This window comes from Corylus avellana, chromosome 3 (genome assembly GCF_965113065.1).
Source record: "Corylus avellana chromosome 3, dhCorAvel1.hap1.2, whole genome shotgun sequence".
NCBI classification, from domain to species: domain Eukaryota; kingdom Viridiplantae; phylum Streptophyta; class Magnoliopsida; order Fagales; family Betulaceae; genus Corylus; species Corylus avellana.
The window spans coordinates 23,850,233-23,873,024 of record NC_142492.1 but is presented as its reverse complement, the minus strand read 5'-3'; the positions used below and the strand labels follow the sequence as shown (position 1 = coordinate 23,873,024).

The 22,792-nt window shown below is 36.9% G+C and overlaps 2 protein-coding genes across 3 annotated transcripts; one reads left to right on the top strand and one right to left on the bottom strand.

Annotated features, from left to right (window-relative positions):
- The first annotated feature begins 3,610 nt into the window (after window positions 1-3,610).
- On the top strand, window positions 3,611-6,356 carry LOC132176204 (Intron maturase, type II family protein). Its single transcript, XM_059588341.2, has one exon. The coding sequence runs from the start codon at window positions 3,818-3,820 to the stop codon at window positions 6,017-6,019; it is 2,202 nt and encodes a 733-aa protein (XP_059444324.1). The 5' UTR covers window positions 3,611-3,817; the 3' UTR covers window positions 6,020-6,356.
- Window positions 6,357-7,994: 1,638 nt separating this feature from the next.
- Window positions 7,995-11,247, bottom strand: LOC132176194 (uncharacterized). 2 transcript variants are annotated; one of them, XM_059588331.2, is made up of 8 exons: window positions 11,028-11,247; window positions 10,751-10,897; window positions 9,743-10,167; window positions 9,363-9,629; window positions 8,620-8,923; window positions 8,402-8,529; window positions 8,255-8,305; window positions 7,995-8,094 (listed from the first exon to the last, which is right to left on the bottom strand). In XM_059588331.2, the coding sequence occupies exons 1-7, from the start codon at window positions 11,109-11,111 to the stop codon at window positions 8,293-8,295; spliced, it is 1,368 nt and encodes a 455-aa protein (XP_059444314.2). In that variant the 5' UTR covers window positions 11,112-11,247; the 3' UTR covers window positions 7,995-8,094; window positions 8,255-8,292. The 2 variants fall into 2 exon arrangements, with proteins under 2 accessions (XP_059444314.2, XP_088371030.1); XM_088514904.1 differs by lacking the exon at window positions 11,028-11,247 and having other exon boundaries at window positions 9,743-10,180; window positions 10,751-10,855.
- Between the last annotated feature and the right edge of the window lie 11,545 nt (window positions 11,248-22,792).

Sequence of the window (22,792 nt, the reverse complement as noted above, 5' to 3'; positions counted from 1 at the left end):
TTCTGCCGCTTTTACTAATTTCCTCTTCTAAGGTTGAGGAGCCTCAGATTTGTCAGATTCCACGGGCTCATCGACCAAGCGCAGAGCCCTAGCTGCCTGAGGAGGAGGGTTGAGTTTTTTGGCCCTCGTGTCCATTTTCAACGGCCTCGTGGTTCAGAATTGCGGAGCAGCAGGTGGGTCCACTCTCCTACTTATCCTCAGGGCTCCACCTGTTCGGAGTGGTAGATTCTTCTGTTTAGGTGACTCGATTAGTTTGCCTTTACCTTTATCGAGTCTGGTTTTCTTCGGCGTAGCACCCCAAGTATTAGCTGCCGGAGGGTCTGAGATAACAAGCTTTGGGTCTCGGATGACCACAGAAGCAAGTCTCTTTTTGTTTCCACGAGCACCTCATTCTACTGCGACGAGGCCTCTCCCCTCCGAGGCCGTACTCATCAGCAGCAAATAACTCAGTAGACTCTCATGTTTTTGAGTCCACCGTAAAACGTCGTTCACACGCTGTTGTTCCTTGTCGGTGAGGGTTGGCTCTTTAGAGGCGTTCCCAGCAGGAACACTGGTTTCCCGTGGCACTCTTGGACCTTGGGCAACTTCAGTAGGATGGAATTCCCATTGGCCCGTTGCAAAAAAGTATTTTCCCTTCCACGCATGGTTGCTGGAATACTTACCATCAACGTGGACAAATTTTCCCCGTCGTGACTGGAAATTGTATAATCCATCGCACTCCGGGTTCTTCTGGAGCCGATATACCCATAAAAATTCTTGGGCAGTAAGGTGGTGTCCCGGTCCAAGCGCGAAAGGCCACAGTAGCACGCAGGCATAGATAAGCCTCCAGGCGTTGGGCATAATCTGATGCGGGGCCAGATTCAAATAGCTCACCAGCTCTCGTATTATCGGTGGAAAAGGTAGTCGGAAACCGGCACGAAACATAGTCTCGTATAGACAAACTTCATCTGCGTCGGAACGCACTATAGCACCTACCCGTTCATCATCGAATCGCAACTTCACAGATTTGGGAATAAAACATTCCTCCCGGATTCTTGCTTCATCAGCCTTAGTTAATAACAGCCGCTAGCAGGCTAGATAGGTATTGCCTCCGAGACCGTCAGAGCCTAATCCCTCATCTCCAGACATGATATGAGAAAAAGAAGAAAGGAAGCTTTCAAGAAACAGAGAAAAACCGAAAAGTTAGGGCTCGACTAGAAAATAGAAAGAATGAAGAAGACCACCGCGTTTTAATAGCCTTGCCTCGGTAACCTGCACATTAAATGCGCTACAAAAAGCAGGCCTCAGCAAGTGACACGTAGACATACTTCATGACCAAGTTCAATGTACCGACAGAGTCTCGGAATACCAATCGACATCTACAGTTGACGAGTGACAGTGTCTAGGAATACCAACCGACGCCGCCTAAAAATTTGAAATTCTAATTTTCCCTCCGAAATTTGAAATTCAAACTTTCCAAAATTTGAAATTCAAAATTTCCGCCTTGGTTGTCCGAGACGAGGCTCGGAGGATTATTGGTCGTCTCGAAGTTCCTCCCAAAGAGCAGGTCTAGGGGGTAGACCCATTCCATCTAGACATGAAATTTCCATGGTTTTGTAAAACATCGAAATTGGGGGGTAACTGTTGGGTCATGGATCAGCCCATTTAATATTCAATAACCTTCAGGCCCAGTTTGAGAAAGCCCAAGACCTGGACACGAGACTCATGAATCCGAGACCTACGTCTGAGGCCCAGTAAGCTGAGTCTCTCGCATCCGAGGCTATTAACGCCGAGACCATGAAGTCCGAGATTAACTCAGGACATGTAAATCTCGGCTTAAGCGATAACTCAGGTGTCCTAAAAGCTATTGCTGTTGGTAAATAAATAATCTTGTTGTTTACTAAGGCACCAAACCAATCTACAATTCAAATCCTCTATATATCAATAAAGATACGCCAGCAACCAAGTCTCACTCGGTCCCCTGATCTCGAGCCACTAAAATCGCGGAATAACTAACAAACATTATCTGTCATTCAAATGTTTGTTCAGCTAATATCAAGGGATAAGATTCCTGAATATGTGGGAAATCAAATTCTCTTCCTGCCTATAAATACAAGTCATATTATTGAAGCAAAGGTAATCACAACTCTCATTATCTAAACTTCGTAGTTGTTGACAATATCCTTTTTCTTTCTCATCCTGACTTAGGCATCGGAGTGTTCCCGCCGGCTCACCCCCGGTCACTTCAATCCTTCTTTCTTCTTTGTTGTGCAGTCAAATAGTTCATTCGTGTGTTGGTCAACTCAAGCTCGGCAGGCGTGCCACGTCATCATTTGAAAAACTATGCATCAACAACCTTCATCCCAAAGATCGCTCATGAAAGTAGATCTAAGGAGAAGTCAAATACTTATTAAAAAAGCAACAAAAACACAATAAAAAAACCAATAAACAACTACAACAACCGAGGCGAGGGAGAGGAAAAGCCCAACCAATTTCAGGGAGGTGAAGAGCGGCGCAGCACGGTGGAAGGCGAACGGAGGCAGGGCAGTATAAGCAAATGGATGGCCGGAGAAACTTGACTGGTTGGAAAAACCAAAAAAATAAACTGAAAGAAGAAAGGAAAAAAAAAAAAAAACAAGAAGGGGAGGGGGGAGGAAAGAAGAGGAGAGTAGGGGGGAGGAGAAAGGAGGAGGGAGCTGTTTGGTTTTTTCTCTCTAGAGAGAAAACTTAGGGCCAACTAACAAATTGATTTAGTTGGGTTGAATATTATAAGTGACATAACTACTATTAATTTGAAAAATGCTAAGAACTACATTTTGATCTCACAAGTATTTCAACTTATTGATATGATAGTGTTTAGGGCTGTAATTGAGCCGAGTCGAGTCGAGCTTTAAGATTTTAAGACTAGCTCGTTTACGAAGATGCTTATTCAAGTTGAGCTCGAATTCGAGCCGAACTATGAAATGTGTGTTCAAGCTCGGCTCGTTTAAAATTCGGGTGAGCTCGAGCTTAAGCTCGAGTTCGTTAAGAATGCTATTCGAGCTGAGCCGGGCTCAACTCGAGCTCAAGCTAAGCTATTAAATTATTTAATGTATGATCCGAGCAAAGTTCAAGCCCAAACTTTACAACAACCTCTAGACATTTATCTATAGTATAAATATAAATATTAAGTAATTTATATTGCATATATTACTTAGTTACTAATATACATACTTAAATTTATATAACTAATTTTACTTAAAGCTTAAACCGGTCGAGCTTTAAACGAGCTGAGCTCGTAAGCCCTTATTGAGTTTTTTCGAGTGAGTCAGGTATGTATCATTTACTAATTGAGTTGGTTTCTACAGTAATGAGCGAGTTTATACAGTATCGAACTTGAACTCGAGTTGAGTTAAAACGAGCGGATTGTTGAATGGACTTGTTTATTTATAGCCCTAATAGTGTAAATCAATTTTTAGATTCGCTTGGATTAAAAAGAAAAGAAAAATCAAAAAACTTATTCGCAAAGTGAAATACTTGTGAAATAAAATCGTAGTTTTTAACGCCACTCTTATTATTATTATTTAAAAAAACACAAATTATATAAGGAGTTTATTATTTAAAATAGAAAAATCGCACAAAAGCACAGAAGCCAACTTACTTCAGGGTTTTAGCAGAAGGGGTTTGCCGAGCTCTTCCACTTCAAAGTCTCAAGCTCCTCCGGCGATTCTCAACCTCCTCAAGATTCAAGAAGACCACCAAGTAAGCTCTCAAACCCCTTTTACTCTCTCCACTGAATTTCCATTTTCACTCTTGAGAAAAAAAAATGACATAACCCCACCGAAGAAACCAACCCCAGATGCGTCGGACCATTTTTTCCATCTTCACTCACCGTATTCTCGCAAATTCCAACTCTACACGCACCACCTCCACCTTCCTTTACTCCAATCCCTTAAACCGTGAACCCAATGGAGGGTTCGCCTTCTTTCGCCAATTTTCGTTCACTCGGCGCCCACCCGAACCCGACCCCAACGACCCGTCCACCCTAATGAAGGAAGATGGCGTCTCGGTTTGTTGCCAAATGTGGTTAGAGAATTTCCGTGAACCCGATAGGACAGTGACCAATTTGAGCTCGTATTTACGCCGATTCGAGTTGTGGGTATTGGCGTACCAGAAGGTTTCCGCTGATGAGACCGGGGCGTATGTGCCCCGGAGCACGATTGAAAGGTCGGCCCTTGAGGACCTTTTGGCACTGCGAAATGCGGTGCTTGATAATAGGTTTAGGTGGGGGGCTCGGTTGGATTTCTTTTTAAAATCGCCCAAGGATAAGACCGATTATGGGTCGTTGTCGAAGAGGAAGATTAAGGCGATTTTGACGACCTCACAACCGGCTCCATTTCAGGACAAGATAGTTCAGGAGGTGTTGTTTATGATTTTGGAGCCGGTTTATGAGGCTAGGTTCTCGCAAAAGTCGTTTGCTTTTAGGCCAGGGAGGAATGCACATACCGTGTTGAGGGTGATCAGGAGCAGTTTCGCGGGATATTTGTGGTATATAAAGGGTGATTTGAGTACGATTTTGGATGGGATGAAGGTGGGTTTTGTGATAAATGCTTTGATGAGGGATGTGAGGGATAAGAAGGTGATTGATTTGGTGAAATCGGCGCTGGTTACGCCAGTGATCACTACCAAGGTTGGTGATGAAGGGGTGAAGAAGAAAAAGACGAAGAGGAAGTATCAGAAGAAGAGGGTGTTAGCGGAGGATGAGCCGAAGCCGGACCCATATTGGTTAGAGACGTTTTTTGGGTTTGCCCCTGAGGAGGGAGAGAAGACTCCTTCTTGGGGGCATTGTGGGATTCTAAGTCCTCTCTTGGCAAACATTTGTCTAGATGAATTAGACCGCTGGATGGAAGGGAAGAGTAAGGAGTTTTATCGTCCTTCAAAGAGTGATGTCATATGGAATAGCCCGGAGGGGGAAGCAGAACATGGGAACACGTCTTGGCCGGAATTTGTGCCAACAAGTGGGCCAGATAAGACACGGAAAATGGATTTTATCCGATATGGTGGCCACATTCTGATTGGTGTTCGGGGACCTAGAGCGGATGTAGCAACATTGAGAAAGCAGTTAATTGAGTTTGTTGATCAAAAGTATATGCTCAAGCTTGACAATGAGAGCCTTCCTATTGAACACATAACTAAGGGTATAATGTTTCTTGACCATGTCTTGTGTCGAAGAGTAGTGTACCCTACTCTACGTTACACTGCTACTGGTGGGAAGATCATTAGCGAGAAGGGTGTGGGAACCCTTTTGTCGGTCACAGCAAGCTTGAAACAATGCATTAAGCAGTTCAGGAAGTTGAACTTTCTGAAAGGGGATAGGGATCCAGACCCACAACCTTGTTTCAGAATGTTTCATGCCACTCAAGCTCACACAAATGCACAAATGAACAAGTTTTTGTCAACAATGGTTGAGTGGTATAGGTATGCCGACAACAGGAAGAAAATCGTGAACTTTTGCTCTTACATCATAAGAGGTTCCCTTGCAAAGCTATATGCTGCAAAGTACAAGCTCCGCTCACGAGCGAAGGTGTACAAGATTGGTGCTCGAAATCTGGGCCGTCCTTTGAAGGAGAAGAAAGGGCAGTCACCTGAGTATCATAATTTGCTGAGGATGGGTCTCGCTGAGTCAATTGATGGGCTTCAATATACCAGGATGTCTCTTGTACCTGAGACTGATTACACCCCTTTTCCAAGTAATTGGAAACCCAATCATGAGAAGGCGTTGCTTGAATATATAAGGCTTGAGGATCCAAAAACTTTGGAGGGGCAAAAGAGTTGCATTAGGGAGCAAGGTCTGGTTTCACCTCAGGATTACATTTCCATGCTTGTTTGGAACTATAAAAGGAATGCTATCATGATGGATCAGCTTTCCCTGCTAAAAAGTGCCAGTAGTAATGCAGGAAAAGACCAACAATTGCCGCTGGGTTCAAACCAGGAGGACCATGATCACTTAACCAAAGAAATGGAAGAAAACGATGAAGGGATTCATGCAGCACAAATGTAAGGTTTACGTCTTATACACTGTGCTTGGAAAGTGTACTTCATATAACAGTATACTGTGCTTTGTACTGGTTACGGAAAGCAAAGCAGTTGATTTCAAAAGCAAAAGAGAAAGAACACAAATGTGAATTTCATGTCACAGATATGTAAGTTATGTTTTTGCTTTGTGGTTGAAAAGTGAAATTTTCTGTGAAAATGTTTTGTACTGGTTAGAGGAAGCAAAAATATGCTTGCTACTGCAATTTTCAAGTGAACAACCTTAGCATTGAGGAATCAACAGAGAAGCTTGTATAACTTCAATTTTTTTATTAATTTACAAATCAGAAGATTTCATTACATCAGCTGCAACTTCTAGTTGTTTGACAAATTTGGTTCACATCTCTGCTTGGGTCTTTCAGTTTCGGTTAATGATTATTTTTCGTTTTACATTCCTATAGAAAATGAGGATCTTTGTGTAGATAAACTTTTGAGTATGAGAGATTAGTTTAGTCCTTCAAGTTTCTGCATCTTGTCTGCTCCTGATTTCTATAAATGGTTGCTTTATGTTGCTTAAAGCCCATCAGAAGTCTAGGCAACCAGCACTGGTGTCATGTTTATTGCCAGTTTCTTTTGTGGTCCTATCAGCATATGAGAGTTCTCAAAGGGTTATTAAAGCAGTAATGAGCGACCCTTATCTTGAGAAGTAACACTAGAAATGACATTTTTATCCCACAACGTTGACATGGCAGTCCAAACCAATCATTGAAGCAATCCTTGTTAAAAAAATAAATTCAAAGGTTGGTTGGTTGGTTGGTTTTGACTGTGAGATGGTAGAACCTACATACATGCTTTTATTTTTTTCCAGTTATTGTTGTTTTTAAGAAAATTATGTGCTGTACTCTTATTTTGCCGCAAAATTCTGGGAAGCCCCTAAAGAGTGGCTTAGATGGTAACGGGGTAGAGTGAGGTGGGGAGGGATAGATTTTAGGTTCAGAACTTAAAAATATTTAAAAATAAAAAAAGAAGACTGTTAACTTAAGGTATCATTCAACAGTGTTCATGTAGAACCTATGGTGATAATAAGTGCAGTATCTTTGATTCCTATTTGCTGCTGCTCCAATATAATTGCATGCAGTGCCTTGCCTATTTGTGTCTGCATAATGGATTAGTATGTCGGACTATTTAAGATTGAAAGTAGAGAGCATCTCTTCTTTGAATGCAGTTTTTGTTATTGTATCTGGAAGTTCTTTATGGATAGATGCAGTATGAATATTATTTCTGTGAAATGGGATGAGATTATTTAGGTGGGAATCAGTCTTTGGGGGAATAAAAATCTGAAAGGTCTTCTATGCCGATTGGTGTTAGAATCTGTTGTCTATCATCTTTGGCGCACTAGGAATGAAATTAAGCATTCTGGACATCCATTTACTGAAGATCAGCTGCTGAAGAGAATTCTTTGGGAAGTAAGAGCTAGGATAATTGGAAAGGGTAACTTTCCTAAGACTAGAGAGAATCTTCTCCTAGTGTCTTTATGGACTCTACCTGCAGATTTGTTGATATAAAATGTTTTCTGCAGGATGTGATTTTGTGGTGTTTTATTGTTTAGTTTTGTTTCTGTAAGGCCTACTCTGGTTTGGGAGTTGTGGCTAGTTGGTTTTTTTTGCAGGATTTGTCTTTGCTTAGTTTAGGTGGATAGGTCTCTGTGAGGCTTTGGTTTTGCTCTCGGCAGGGCTTGTAAATTGGTGCTACCTGGTGTTTTGGCTTTGAGCTTTAATGAAGTTTGCTTATTCATCAAAAAACAATAGCTAAAACGTTAGTCCCACATTGAAAAGATGCATGAATTATCTACATATTAAGTTGGTGGATTATAAAAGTGCTAATTAATGAGTGCAAAATCTCATATTGATTCTTTAATTGATTAGTCCTTTTTACAGGTGATAATACATATATATATATATATATATACAAAAGCCAGCAAAACGAACGTAAAAGCACATGAATACAGCTTCAAAAGTAGTTTCTGTACATATACATCCAGATCGAAGTAGTCACCTCTTCCATATATACCATATATAGCTAGAAAATCAACACATCGATCACCTGCAGATTTACTACTATCAGGATCACATGAGAAAGAACTAGTGGAAAAAAATACATTTTATTTCCCTAAAGTTTTACCAACTTTGTCACTTTTGCTTCCAATGTTTAAAAATTAGTAATGTGAAAGTAGTTGTACGTATATTAACATTCAACAACAAACCTGTCTCATATCCATTTGTGAGAAAATTCCCAATGGTTTCACTTGAGAACCCTGCAAAAGATCATGCATTAATGCAAGTTATCCACTTGATTAATTGGTTGACAAGCCAGAAGAAATAAATTGAGTTTGATAATTAATGTCACATACGCATCATGTACAACCATAAGATGGCCATGTTCAACAAGAACTTGATGTAAGATGGGCATGAAAGCAGGCCAGTATCCATTAAGCTCTTCCTCAACATCTTTGGCACTCAATTTCTGATCACTCCCCACCTATTTATATATATCACCAGAAAACAAAAAAATAAATAAATAAACAAAACCATAAAGCCAAAACATAAATCCTTTAATTAACGAACTTACATTTCGATTAAAATTGTCCTTAAGGTGAGCCACGACATTTCTGCCAAACCTCATAAAAGATATCGGAGACTGGTTATACTGAAAGTTTTTCCTTTGTTTTCTTGGCAAGCCCTTATACTTAAGTACCACACGAAATGTCCTAACCTTGTGCTTCCATTTATGTCCATGGAGCTCACTTTTATTCAATGCCAAGGCAAAGGACTTTTTGGCATTACCAAAATACAAGAACATATGAGCAGTCACCCTATAGCACAATCTTTGTAAAGGGGATAGAAAAATTGGGTGATTCTCGATATTCAGCAACCTGGACCAGGATTTTGAGAAGTTAATTAAAAACAAGCTATTTTGTAAGGCTATGGTTCGTGTCCTATGTATAAAAGATGAAAGCGGAAAGTGTCACATGTCTCCCATTATTGATGATGTGATACTCCTAGCTTGCGTTTTGTGTGTTAAGGACACAGGACACGAGACGTAGGCCTTATTCATTTTGCAATATACATGCATACATACATATAATTCACGTACAGGCTAGGTTTTGCTTTTGAAATATAAGTATCACATGAAAGGCTCTAGTTCGTGTCCTGTGTCTGTATATAAAGGATGCAAGCGAAAAGTGTCATGTGTCTCCAATTACTGATCATGTGATACTCCTAGCTTGCATTTTGTGTGATAAGGACACAGGACACGAGACGTAGGCCTTACTCATTTTGCAATATACATATACATACATATAATTCACGTACCGGCTAGGTTTTTCTTTTGAAATATACTTGAGAAACAACTGGAGCTCTGTTGGAATGGTTTGTTGTTTGGTTTCAAAGCAACGCTCAACAATTGAAGACAGGTCCGAATAATCCCGACAACCACCTAGATTTTTCTTTGGGACAGCATTTGCCATTCCTGTAATCTTGGCCCGACCATTCACAATCACAACATTTAACAGTACACTTAAATTGCCATGACATCTTTTTTTTACATGATGAAGATAATCAATGCCCCTCAAAACATCCCTATAACCACATATATAGTTTAAATTAGATGAAGAAGGTTAATTAAAAATCTAAAATTAATTAATCTGGTTTTGAAGAAGCTAGACAAAGAATTCAAATGTAGTTTAGTTTACCTAAGAATTTGAAGAAACTCTGGATTCAGATTTCTGCCTTGATGATCCAAGAGAGTATTCTCTTGCAACCACTGTTGTAAATTTTGATCGTAGTGCTCCATTACATAGCAAACATGGGTGCAGTTGGGATTGAAATGGTAAAGATTCTTCAATACAAACTCATTGGAGCATGCAATTGCCAAATTGTGTGATTCTCTACTCGCTGAATCATCCCGTGGAGCAACCTTATATATGATATTGCCTATGTTCTCTACATTTACTTGATAAACCCCATCATAGATTCGTTTCAGCACATCATGTTTCAGCTTTTGAACCATGAAACCAGAGGTTGCTTCATTTATGGTATGACAATGACAATGACAATGAGAATGAGAATGGCGTGGCCTAGGGCCCAAAATTTCCCTCATGCCAGAATTGATCTGAACCTGCGATTTTAGTCTTTGTAATATGCACATAAGATGGATTAATGAAGTGATTAATATTGTTAACTTGATATTAATGCCTTATATTAATTAAGTGTTTGTAGCTTCCGTTTAAACAAGATTGGCCAGAGTTTTGGAGTTACTGTGGTAGGAATCAAACAAGTCATTAATTTGTTGGGGGTACAAATCAGGTTTTTACAACAAAGATAATTTTGTAAGTATAAACTGATTGTAATTTAATCTTCTGTAGTAAAAAAAATTTCTAGGTTTGACTGTCTTGTACTTTTGAAGAGTTGTTCAAAAGATTTCTATTTCATCACCAAAATTCTTGTGTTTGTTTGATTTTATGCTTGGATTAATTTTGGTGATATTTTAAATTAATTGTTTTTTTTTTAATGCAAATTAATTGTGACAATTAAGGAAACACTTATTCACTCATTGAGACAATTAAGGAAATTGGTGTAATTACTTAAGGTCAATATTGGGAGAATTTCAAAGTTGGATTAATTACATACGATTAAATGATCGCCTAATCACATATTGAAAGTGAAATCTGATTGTATATATCAAATTGCTGAATAATTACCTGCACACTCGCAAATCCATGATATAATCGATGCCTCAAATGAAGAAAAGTATGCTTCTGTGAGTGGAGAACAAGAACCACCAAAAGCACAATTAAAATGGCAACCGCGCAAAAATCAAGTATCCCATGGAGAATCTCATCTAGAACCTGCATTTGATATCAACGCATAAATATTAATCATAATTAGTTCATTATTACAAAAACATGACCATAATTCATACACATTCATATATATATATATATATAGGGATCTGGATATATATAGACATGTACGTACATCACTATCAATGCAGACATAAATGAAAGCAAAGATCACTGTGAGAGCAACCAGAACATTTACTGCCTCCCCACTTCTTGGCATTTTCTCAACCTTTTTCAGGTTCGAGAAAATCCTCTCAGCTCCAAGAAAATTTCTGCAGTTAATTAAAACCCAAAAGCCAAATCCAGAAAAGAATTGCTTTCTCCCTGTTTATGAAAGCGATGCTTGACCTGCTAGAGCTGCTATTCTATACATTCAATGAAGTCAATTGGGCAGTCTCTCCTTTTAGCCGCCAACGGGGTCCACACTCACCCACTGCCATGAGAACATAGATGTACCTTAAAGGTAAAAAGAATGAAGGAAAAGCAAAACCAGATAACATTTAACTCTATCTCATGCATGTTAATCATTCTTATATTCCTGGTATGTTTTATCTCGTTGTTTTGTTATTTAAATTAGCCTTTATTAATTCAAGGATACCATATTGCTTGTATGTACTAATAATTAATAATAGGCAAGTATAATATTTACAACAACAACTCATATTGCTTGTATAGCTAGTAGGATTTTTGTAGTCTAGAGAATTATATTGTGTATGTTCTTCGGATTTTATTCTTAAGTAACTTATATTCTTATTCTTATTAAAAAAAGTATTATATTCTCAATAAGAATAAGAATAAGAATATTCTTCGGATCTTATCTTAACCACCAGCAAATTTATTTTACCCAACTTTAAGGCTTCGTTTTCGACATAAAATGGTTTCTAGAAAATGATTTCCGTATTTTACGGTATGTACTTCGACGTAAAATAGATGTCAACGAAAAATATTTTCCTTTTGACCAAAATTCTTCTTTAATTTTCAGAAAATGGAGTACGATTTTGAAAACCGAAAACCATTTTCCGACTGTGAGTATCTCATTCTTAAATCGATGGACCTTGTCAAGACCCGCCCAGAACCTCATCAGGACTTGACTGAGACTTGCCTAGGACCGCTCGGGACCGCACTAGGACTTGCCTGGAACCTGACCGGACTTGAATGGGACCCACCCGAACCAGCTCAAGACCCGCCTGAGACCCAATCGGGGCCTGCCTTGGACTTGACCAAGACCCTCCCAGGACCTACCTGGGACCCCGCCGAGACCAGCTCGGGACCCCGCCGGGACTTGACCGGGACCCCGCCAGGACTTGACCGAGACCCGTTCGGGACCTGATCGGCACTTACCTGGGACTTGACTGAGACCCTGCCAAGACTTGACCAGGACCTGCCCGGGATCCTCCCGGGACCTAACTAGGACTCTTTAAGGACCTAACCAGGACTTGACTGAGACCCCGCCTGGGACTTGACCGGACTGGGACCTGACTAGGACCCGCCTCAGACTTGACCAGGACTTGCCCGGGACCCACTCGAAACTTGACTGGGACTCCCCTGGGACCTGCCCGGGACCCACCTAGGACCTAACCGGGACCGGCCCAAAACTTAACCGGGACTTGTTCGGGACTTGACCGAGACCCACCAAGACTTTACCGGGACCTCATTGGGACCCGCTCGGGACTTGACCTGGACCTGTCCGAGACTTGACCAGACCTGCTTGGGACCTGTTCAAGACTTGACCAGACCTACCCGGGACTTGCCCGGTCGAGTCCCGGGTGGGTCCTGGTCAAGTCCTGTCGAGGTTTCTGGCGAGTTCCGGTCAAGTCTCAGGCAGGTCCTGAGCAAGTCCCGGGCGGGTCCAAGTCAAGTCTCAGCAGGGTCCCTCTCAAGTCCTGGTCAAGTCCCTGCAAGGCCCCGGGTAAGTCCCGGGGGGTCCCAATCAAGTCCCGGTCAGGTCCCTAACAAGTCCCAGGCGGATTCCAGTCAGGTCCTGGGCAAGTCCCGGGTGGGTCCCAAGCAAGTCCTGGGCAGGTCCTGGTCAAGTCTCAGCGGGGCCCAGTCAAGTCTCGGGCAGGTCCCAGTGGGGTCCCAGGCAAGTTCTGATCAGGTCTCAGTCAAGTTCTGATCAAGTCCTGGGCGGGTCCCGATGGGGTACCGGGCAAGTCCTAGGCAGGTCCCGGTCAAGTGCCAAGCAGGTCCTGACAAGTACCGATTAAGTCCCGGCGGGGTCCCGGGCAAGTCCAGGTTGGGTCCCGAACAAGTCCCGGACATGACCTGGTGGGGACCTTATTGGAAAAAAAATAAAAATAAAAAAATTATTTTCCGTGTGCGCAGTAAACGCCATAAAATATTTTTGACAAAAAACATTTCAGGAAAAATGGCTTCTGAGAATATCATCACTATATATATATATATAGTGCTGATATGGTAGGTGTGCAAATGGGGGTAGTTCGAAAGGTTTCTACTATTATATATAATATATGATGAATTGTGTGAAGACTCTATGCACTCAAACATTGCACACCTACCATATCTTTTAACCCAATAAATTCTTTCAAAATACTATTTAACTAGAGACTTTCATATATTATTTTCTTAATATTGGATGATACATCTTCTCTTTTTTATTATTATTTTTTAATTTTTTAATTTTTAATTTTTTATTTCTCTCTAGATGATGTTACCTCTTCACATGTTCTTTTATATATGTTTTCTAATATATCTGACTTTTTCCAAGAGTCACACACTAATTGTGTAAAAAACTCTTATGATCCTAACCAAAGACGTTACTTGAACCAAAAGTTATTTTACTAAAATAATTTCATATTTTCTAAAGCTACAATTCTTAAAAAAAATTTAAAAAAAATAAATAGATAAGAAGTTTATTGTTCAAGGGTTTCAAGCTATTTAATTGTTTATAACGGTTCAAGGATTTGTTCTCAATAAATAGCTTCAATATTACTGTCCAATTAAGAGAACTTTTAAAGTGAGAGAAATATGATGTCTATAAAAAAGTATGATAAAATTTATGTTGGTGGTGATGGAGTTGATTATCCTCATAACACTCAAAGTACATGCTAATGACAATACCCCTTTCTGTCTCACTCTCACTGAACTACCAACCAAACTTCATCTTTTCCAACTTGATATTCATGATATGAGTTATATCGATCGTTGCATTGAACATGTTAGAGAATATATTTCCTATATAAAAGGAAATATATCAAATTGATATTATATATTATTTATTGATTGTAATTAGGTTTGATGGTAATCAAATCAATCAGATTTGATTACCATACTTATCTATTTCAATTCTCCTATAAATAGAAGCATTTGTATTGTAATATCAATTATTCAATAAGAGCTTAATGTAGTCTTTTGGGCTTTATCTGTGGACGTAAGTCATAAATTGAACCACGTAAAATCTTTGTGTCTCTTTTATTATTCTGTAATTTATTTCATTATGAATTTCTTCATGGTATTAAAGCAAATGGCTAACGCCAATATTTGATCCTGACATCCTATGATTCCATTCCCTTCCTTCCGTAGTCTCACAAAAAAAAAAAAAAAAAATTGTTGTTGTTCCAATTCTTCTTAGGACAAATCTAGTTTTCCTTTTCTGTGCCTTTTCTTTGGTTTTCCAAACAATGGTGTGCGTGTTGGAGATCAAGTTTTCATCCAACCCACACCACACGATTTCAACCCACGTTGATAATTTGGGGAGAGCATGATGAGGATTCCCATTGCCATTGGAACTCTTCAATGTCAAGACACCCGACGATTTCTACAAGCACTTGACATCCATTTTGGTAGATTTGATGGCTGTAGCCACCTCCATTGACCCCACATGTGGCCAATGCGCTTCAATTTTTTTTTTTTTTTTATTGGTTGATGTAAAAAAAAAAATCAAAAGAGGCTTTGTTCTCTCAGAATGGCCCTCTCCGTGCGTGATCGTTGGTGGGCTCCACTATAGCACCTCCTCTCCTTTCATTCTGCAAGTTTCTTACCAGCCAAATCTCCACCGGCCCACTGCTAGCTAGCCTTGCACCGTGACGACCATGAGTCCACAACCTTTGCCAGCGCCAGCCCACCGCTTGAACGCACCAACCGTCGTCGAACCACCCCATATTGCTGGCGCCGCCACAGAAGTTGCCGAAGCCGTGATCCGTTTCATCTCACGCCAGATCGTGTTTTAGGAGGTTTGTTTTGTGAAGAAGAAGTGTGTTTGGTTACAGGTTTCGGTTTACCCTTATTTGAGTGTGCATATATTCATGTTCTAGGCTTAGGAATATGATATCCTGTTTTAGTTGTTATACCTGGTTTTGCTTGGTTATGGGATTAAGTAATCCTTATCCCAGTTTAATGTAATTTATAACAGGATTTTCATGAAAAAAGGAAAAGGAAAAGGAAAAAGAATCTCGGTAGAAGAAAAAAAAAAATAAAAAAATCAAAAGAGGCCAAGTTGCCCATCAAAAAAAAAAAAAAAAAAAATCAAAAAAAAAAAATCAAAAGAGGCCAAGTTGCCCATCTATTGGCCCATAGTTGGCCTATTTTTGCTCGGCTATGTGGTATTGTTTAAAACCCTGGCCACTTCAGCTTATAGTTGGCTCTCATTTCAGCTCAAAGTTGACACTTTCTTTTCTAAAAGAGGTCATAGTTACCCCTCTCATTTCTCTCTTGGCCCATAGTTGGCCCATTCTGGCCAAACGTTGCCGATGTTCAAGAGTCGCCGATGTTCTCAATTCTGGCGCCATCAATCACCTCCTTCAATGCTATGATCAAGAAGCAAACTCAAGATTTCATAAGTTACCACATTGAGTTTGAGGAGGAATGTTAGAGAATATATTTCCTACATAGAAGGAAATATATCAAATTGATATTATATATTATTTATTAATTGTAATCAGGTTTGATGGTAATCAAATCAATCAGATTTGATTACCATACTTATCTATTTCAATTCTCCTATAAATAGAAGTATTTGTATTGTAATATCAATTATTCAATAAGAGCTTAATATAGGCCTTTGGGCTTTATCTGTGGACGTAAGTCATAGACCGAACCACGTAAAATCTTTGTGTCTCTTTTATTATTCCGTAATTTTTTTCATTATGAATTTCTACATAACATACACTTATAAATAAAGAAATGTATTAGGCAACAAAATATCTTGTTAAATGCCTTTTTAATGGCCCAATGCATCCTAAAAATTATCCCATCAGCTTTGAGCGTGCTTGGATAGAGTGGTATCTTCATTGTTTTTTGACTAGGAAACTTAGTGGCATTGATCATGTATGCTGTATAGTAGACTGCTATAAAGAGAAAATGAAGAAGCATTAAATATCAATGGGCTCCAAATTTAGTAAGAGGTTCTCAACTACTTCTCCGGCTCTCTCTTCACAAATATAAATACACACTTATGAAGAAGATATATGTTCCACAATATATGTGAAAACATTTTCTCATATATTGTAGATAAATACTTTAACATTTTTATACATTTCTAGGATAGTAATAGGTGGTTCACTATAAGCTTTTTTTTTTTTTTTTTTTTCATAAAATTTTGTTTATTGGCAGAAAGATCAAATAATCATTTATGCTACTTAGCTCATTCAAACTATGTTTCATTAAAATTTACATACAGTTAAATTTTTTGATTAAAGTGTATGAAAAGTTGCACTTGTGATTCACACGGGAAATGTTTTTACATAAAAAGGCCAAAATTCAACCATTTTTATTGTACAATATCATTTATTGCATTAATACATCATTTAAACTCAAAATTAGATTAAACAATATTTCACATTAAAATATAAAATGCAAAAATTGGTATAAAAATAACGATAATACTTACCTTAATCAAAGAAAACGTGCATATTTAAGCTACTATCAAGTGTGACTTTTCCTTTTTTGATTTATGGGTTATTAACTTTTTTAGTACCTAGGTTTGCATTTTTTTTATTTTTTTTTTCTCCTAGGTTTTCAAAATAGTCAGAATTGGTACCTGACCAATGAGAAAAGACGAAATTGATACTTCTGTTAGTTTCTGTTACCCTCCGTCACACGTGTCACCATATAAAAATGCCATGTATACTAAAAATTTTAAAAAAATAATAATAATAACAATAATAAAACTAAACCTAAAATAAAATTAAAAATTAAAATTTTTTTTTTTAAAAAAAAATGAGGGGTGGCCGAACCACCCCCAAATTTTTCCTTTTTTTTTAAGTTTTTTTTTTAAATTTTTTTTAATTATTTTTATGATTTATTATGATTTATTATTATTATTATTATTATTATTATTTTGTTAAGGACACATGGCATATTTTGGGAGTGACCCGTGGCAGATCGTTAATTTTTTCTCACGAAATCTAATGGATGTATTAATTTTGTCTTTTCCCATAAGTCAGGTACCATTTCTAACTATTTTGGAAACCTAGGGAAAAAAAAATAAAAAACTGATAACACAGGTACTAAAAAAGTTATTAACCCTTTATTTATATTCTCTACCACATTACAAATTTTTGCCCATTTTCCTTGTCATCTAGCGTGTCTCACTTTTTGAATTTGTATTGGTGGTTTCAGGTTGTATAAGATGGCATTGTTGGTCGAAGAATGAAATCTTGAATAATTGGATTGCATGTATGCATAACAAGTACTTGAAAAATCTAGAGGCTGCTAGCTACTAGAAACCCAAAGACGATTTGGCAAAATCGACGCACTAGTTTGTACTAGCGACAAGCAATACGGAGCAGCGATGTTGTTTTCAATGACATTCGTTAAAATCGAAATACAATTTTGTATTAGTTATAGAAGCACTATACCATTTTAGCATACAGGATCCACCTATCACATAATCACAAGAAATTAATATATATATATATATATATATATATATATATATATATATATATATATATAGAGAGAGAGAGAGAGAGAGAGAGAGAGAGTTAGCATATGGAAGGAAACATTATGTTGTTAATCTTTTCTTTATAAAGATCATTAATTTTTTAAATATAACGAAGCAACCGTTGGTATGTGTAAAAGGAAAAACAGTTGAAAAAATGGTGCCGCTTTTATTTTATGAAAGATTATGAATTCTATAGTGTATGTGATCATTGATCAATGGGAATTTAAATGAATAGAGGTTATAAAGGTACTTTGAGTCACTTCAATTCGTAACATTCACCAGTTATAATCCTATTTACATAAATAAATAGCATGATGACTCTATGCACTCAAATATTGCATACTTACCACTTCTTTTAAACCCATAATTTCTTTCAAAATTGTATTTTATTGGAGGCTTTGATCTAATATGTCATGAATATTTGATGATACCTCATTCTTTTATTTTCTTATTTTTTTTATATTCTATGAGTATGATACCTCTTCACATATTCTTTTATGTAAGTTTCCTAATATAGTTATGTTCCAACCCAACCAAGAGCTATTTTATTATAATACATTCATATTTCAGGGTATAGTTCATAAAAAAATAAATAAATAAACTCTTTTTAAATAAGATGTTTGTGTTTTCAAGGTGTCAAGCTATTTAATTGCTCAAACATTTCAACTCAATAAATAGCTTGAGTAATGATGTCCAAATAAGAGAATTTCTAAAGTGAGAGAAATATGATGTCCATAAAAAGTATGATAAAATTTATGTTGGTGATTATGGGGTTGATTATCCTCATGATACTCGAAGTGCATGCTAATGACCTTACACCTCTCTCTCCCGCTCTTGCTGCACTACCAACCAGCCTTCAGTTCTTCCAACTTGATAATGAGGATACGAGTTATATAGATCGTTGCATTGAAAGCACACTTGAAAAGCATAAAGCACCGAATTTGATTGCTAAATATCTTCTTCAATGCCTTTTTGAGGATCCAATGCATCCTAAAGATTATCCCATCAGCCTTCTCAAAGCTCAGAGGGAGTGCTTTTATGAGTGTTGTTTGACATTCAAATATTTTAGCCGTTGTATAGCGACTTGCTATAAAGGAAAGACGGATCAAAATATCTATAACTAGAATTGATGAGCTCCACATTTGGTAAGAGGTTCTCAACTACTTCTCTAGCTCTCTCTTTTTCACAATATGAATACACACGTACGATGAAGATGCTCCATAATATATGCGAAACTGTTTTCTCATACATTGTAAATGAACACTTTATCATTTTTATACAGTTCTATAATAGCAATGGAAGGTTCATTATCAGTTTTCAAATTTTGACTTCAAATACAAAATTACTCTTCTATCACCTTTACTTTCTTTTCTTTTCTTTTCTTTTCTTTTTTTTTTTTGACAAAAGGAAAATTCGGGCATTTCATCTTTAAAAAATTGAATGTGCCCATCTTATGTAAACTTTTTGTCCATTCTAATGATTACAATTTAAAGGAGGGTGTAAATGAAAAAATAAAAAATAAAAAATTGTAGCTTTGAATGTGTCAAATGCCGAAAATTGAAGTTTGAAGGTGTCTTAATTTGTGAAAAAGATGTAAATTTAAGGGGGTCAAATGTAATTTTTTTTCTTTTTATTTTTATCTCCACCACATTACTTATCTATTCACCTTGCTATCTAATTTATATGCATCAAGCTTGTCTCGCTCACTTATTGAATTTTGTATTGTGGTTTTAGGGTGACTAATATGGCATCGTATATTGCTGAGGGAGATATTGAATACTTGAATTGTATGGATCGGATAACAACTCCTAATTTTCTTGCTCGTTTTTATGTATGACTATCTTGAGTTATAAAAATAAAGAAGTAGAAATACTTTTACTTGATTTTGTGTCTGAATTATGGTTATGGGAATTACTGACCCCAAGATTGTATTTTTTTTTTGAGTTGTTTAAGTTATTAGACAATATATGGGTAGATTAAGACTACATTAAGTTTTTTGTAATGCGTGTTTAGATCGTAGAGTTTCAATAATTTTGATATTGAGATCCATGTTTATCATTTTATAATATATATACCTCCACTATATATATAATAATATATATATGCGCACCGCAAATATCCACCAAAAAAAAAAAAAAATTTGGATTTGGAGAATAGCTTTTGAAAAAGTGAAAATTGAGAAGCGCATTAAATGAGAGCCAACAAAGTATTTTCTTTGGGGTTCATAAAAGTTTTTTTTTTTTGTTTTTTTGTTGGACAAATTGAACAGTACCATCAAAACATAAAAGAAAAAATGAAAAAATAAAAAAATAAAAAGTATTTGTTTGGAGCTTAAAGCTAAAAATATTAAAAAAAAAAAAAAAATTCAAAGTTTTTCAAAACATAAAAGAAACCAAACCACGAAGAAAATAAAATACAAGGATTTTTTTAAAGGCTGGCTTTCACCACCCTTTCACGGAAGGGAAGAGGTGGGTCTCCCCCTCTGCGAGGGGCATGTAGTGGGTGGGTTTCCACCCCGACCCTTTGCCTGGTCATGGTGGATCTCCACCCCGCGTCTCCATGAGAGGTATTGCTCTGTCATCTATAAGTCTAGCTCCTTGGTCTGCCCTCCATTACTCAAATGTCGGCTTTGTCATAATTAAGGGAAGCCTTAGGAATTAGTATCTTCTTCGTTTTATTTAAACATGAGAATATCTCGTTAGTTATATTTTAAGGGTATTTTTATTTCCTCAAAAAGTAAAATGATAAAAAAAAATACTCATCAAATATAACTAACTCAATACTCTCTAACTAGTTCATTTAAAATGGAGAGGATCCAGTTCCAAGCCTTAGACCCCTCGTCGACATACGTAGTTGTAAAGTCCCGATAATAATTAATTAATTGATAATTAACTCCTCAATGCACATTCCTGTCTAATTCTCCCAAATAATAAGATCAATGGAAATGTACTCCTCAAAAAGAGAATATATTAAGCCGTGGAAACATAATAATTTTCTTTTATTCTATCGAGATTAATCATTTCAACTAGCTAGATCATTTACTAAGAGTAATCACATCAACTATAATCACTCTAATATATATATATATATATATATATATATATATATATATATAAACTAAATTTTTAATACATACAAATGTCTCAAAGCTAAAATTACCATGAAAATGATTTGTACTCCTCATAAAATTTGGATGTTGCAACAACGTATTGTGGCCGATAAAACAAAAATCGCGACAACAAGCATATTGTCGAACACATTTTGTACAAAAAAAAAAAAAACCATTTGCCACTTTTATTTTATAAACGATTATGAATTCTAGTATGATTATTGGGATTTTCAATGAATAAAGGGTTATTCAGGTAATTTGAGAATTTATATAAAAATGATCATTTTTAGTTATTCTGCATATATAACTAACTTTTAACATCATTGAGGGGCTTGTAGTTGATAACCAACCTTGGAGCACCTCGTTCTAACTCAGCATTTTTCATAACATAAAAAGCAGCACAGGACCAAGGAGATTTACTCTTACGAATAATTCCCTTAGTAAGTAAATCAGCAATTTCTTTTTGGCAAAATTCTAAAGTGTCGGCATTCATTTGAATAGGCCTAGCTGTAGTTGGAATTTTGTTTTCAGGAAAATCTTCAACATAAGATAAAGAAACAATGTGCTTTTTCCTATGCCAAAACGCATTAGGAAGTTCAGAGCAAACAGGATCAATAATCAGAGTATTGAAAGCAGAAATCTTTGATTGCAAAAGCTTGTCAGAAAGCTGTTTAGCAATCTTAATTCTTGTTTAAGAAAATTGAGTTGTTTATGCTTGGCAGAAATCAAATTCAAGCAACTGTCATCAATATCAAATTTGGAAGCAAAATGAAATTTTACTTCAAATCCCATTTTAACAGTTGTAACACCAGTATCATCAACAGTCAAGGGATAGAGCATGGCAATAAATGGAAGACTAAGAATTACTTTATCAGTCATATTCTTGACAACAACAGCATGAATATGGAAGCAAACATTATTTTGGCAAACATGAACATTATTCAGCTCATACTTAATATGCAATTTGTCTCCACTGGCTGAATTCAACCGTTCTGTGGATTTTTCAAATATTTGCTGAGAATAAGTCCTTCTTGGATGCAATTCAAATCAGCACCAGAATCAATTAATGCAATAACATTAAGGGTAAAATCTGGGGAAACAATGATATGCACTTTAGAATACCATTTGGGAGGAATAACTTTGTTAATTAATTTGACAATATTAACATTATCAGAAATAGGTATGGGCTTATTCTTTTTTAGATCAACAATATCTTTCTTGGTGTTACTAATCTCATGTTGCAAATCTGAGATGGTAACTACTTTGGATTTTTGTTTTGAAACTCTTTCCAAAGTATTTTCAGGAAAGATTTCAGTATTATCTTGTCCTTCGAATTTAGTCAGAACAGAACAAGTACTGATATTTTGTAAATCAGGAGGATTAGGATAAAAATTCTTTGTAGGTTTGAAAGATCTGGATCCGTCAAAGATCCTTTGGAGTTTTGGCTCCAAATCAATCTGGCCGAAGTTTTCTTCAAGAATTTTAATATCAGAATCAGTAGAATCATGAGAAGTTTCAGAATCAGAATAGGAAGTTCTTTTTATGGCAAAATTCTATCCAGAAGTACTGGTACGAGAAGTTTTCAACTCAGTTAATTCATAAAGCAATTGATTAACTTTCTCAAGGTTCATTTGAGAAGTAGTTTTCAAACCAGAAGATTTATTTAAATCAGGAAGAGAAATCAAAGGTTTTTCAATTTTAGAAGAAATGGAAGAAATTTTCAAATCAAAACAGGGAGAGGAGATTTTCTCTTCAATTCGATATAATTGTTGATATCAAAACATTATCGACAGGGAAATGTTTTTGAAGATAATCAAAAAATAAAATATGTTTTTGGGACTTAATCATCATCTGGGCCCATTTGACCTTAATGAGATTTTGTTCCTTT

Coding starts and splice junctions, on each gene's coding strand:
- LOC132176204 (XM_059588341.2), top strand. CDS start 3,818: ATGCGTCGGACCATTTTTTCCATCTTCACTCACCGTATTCTCGCAAAT.
- LOC132176194 (XM_059588331.2), bottom strand. CDS start 11,111: ATGCCAAGAAGTGGGGAGGCAGTAAATGTTCTGGTTGCTCTCACAGTG. Junction 10,898..11,027: donor ATGTCTGCATTGATAGTGAT/GTACGTACATGT, acceptor TATCAAATGCAG/GTTCTAGATGAGATTCTCCA. Junction 9,630..9,742: donor GAGTTTCTTCAAATTCTTAG/GTAAACTAAACT, acceptor ATGTGGTTATAG/GGATGTTTTGAGGGGCATTG.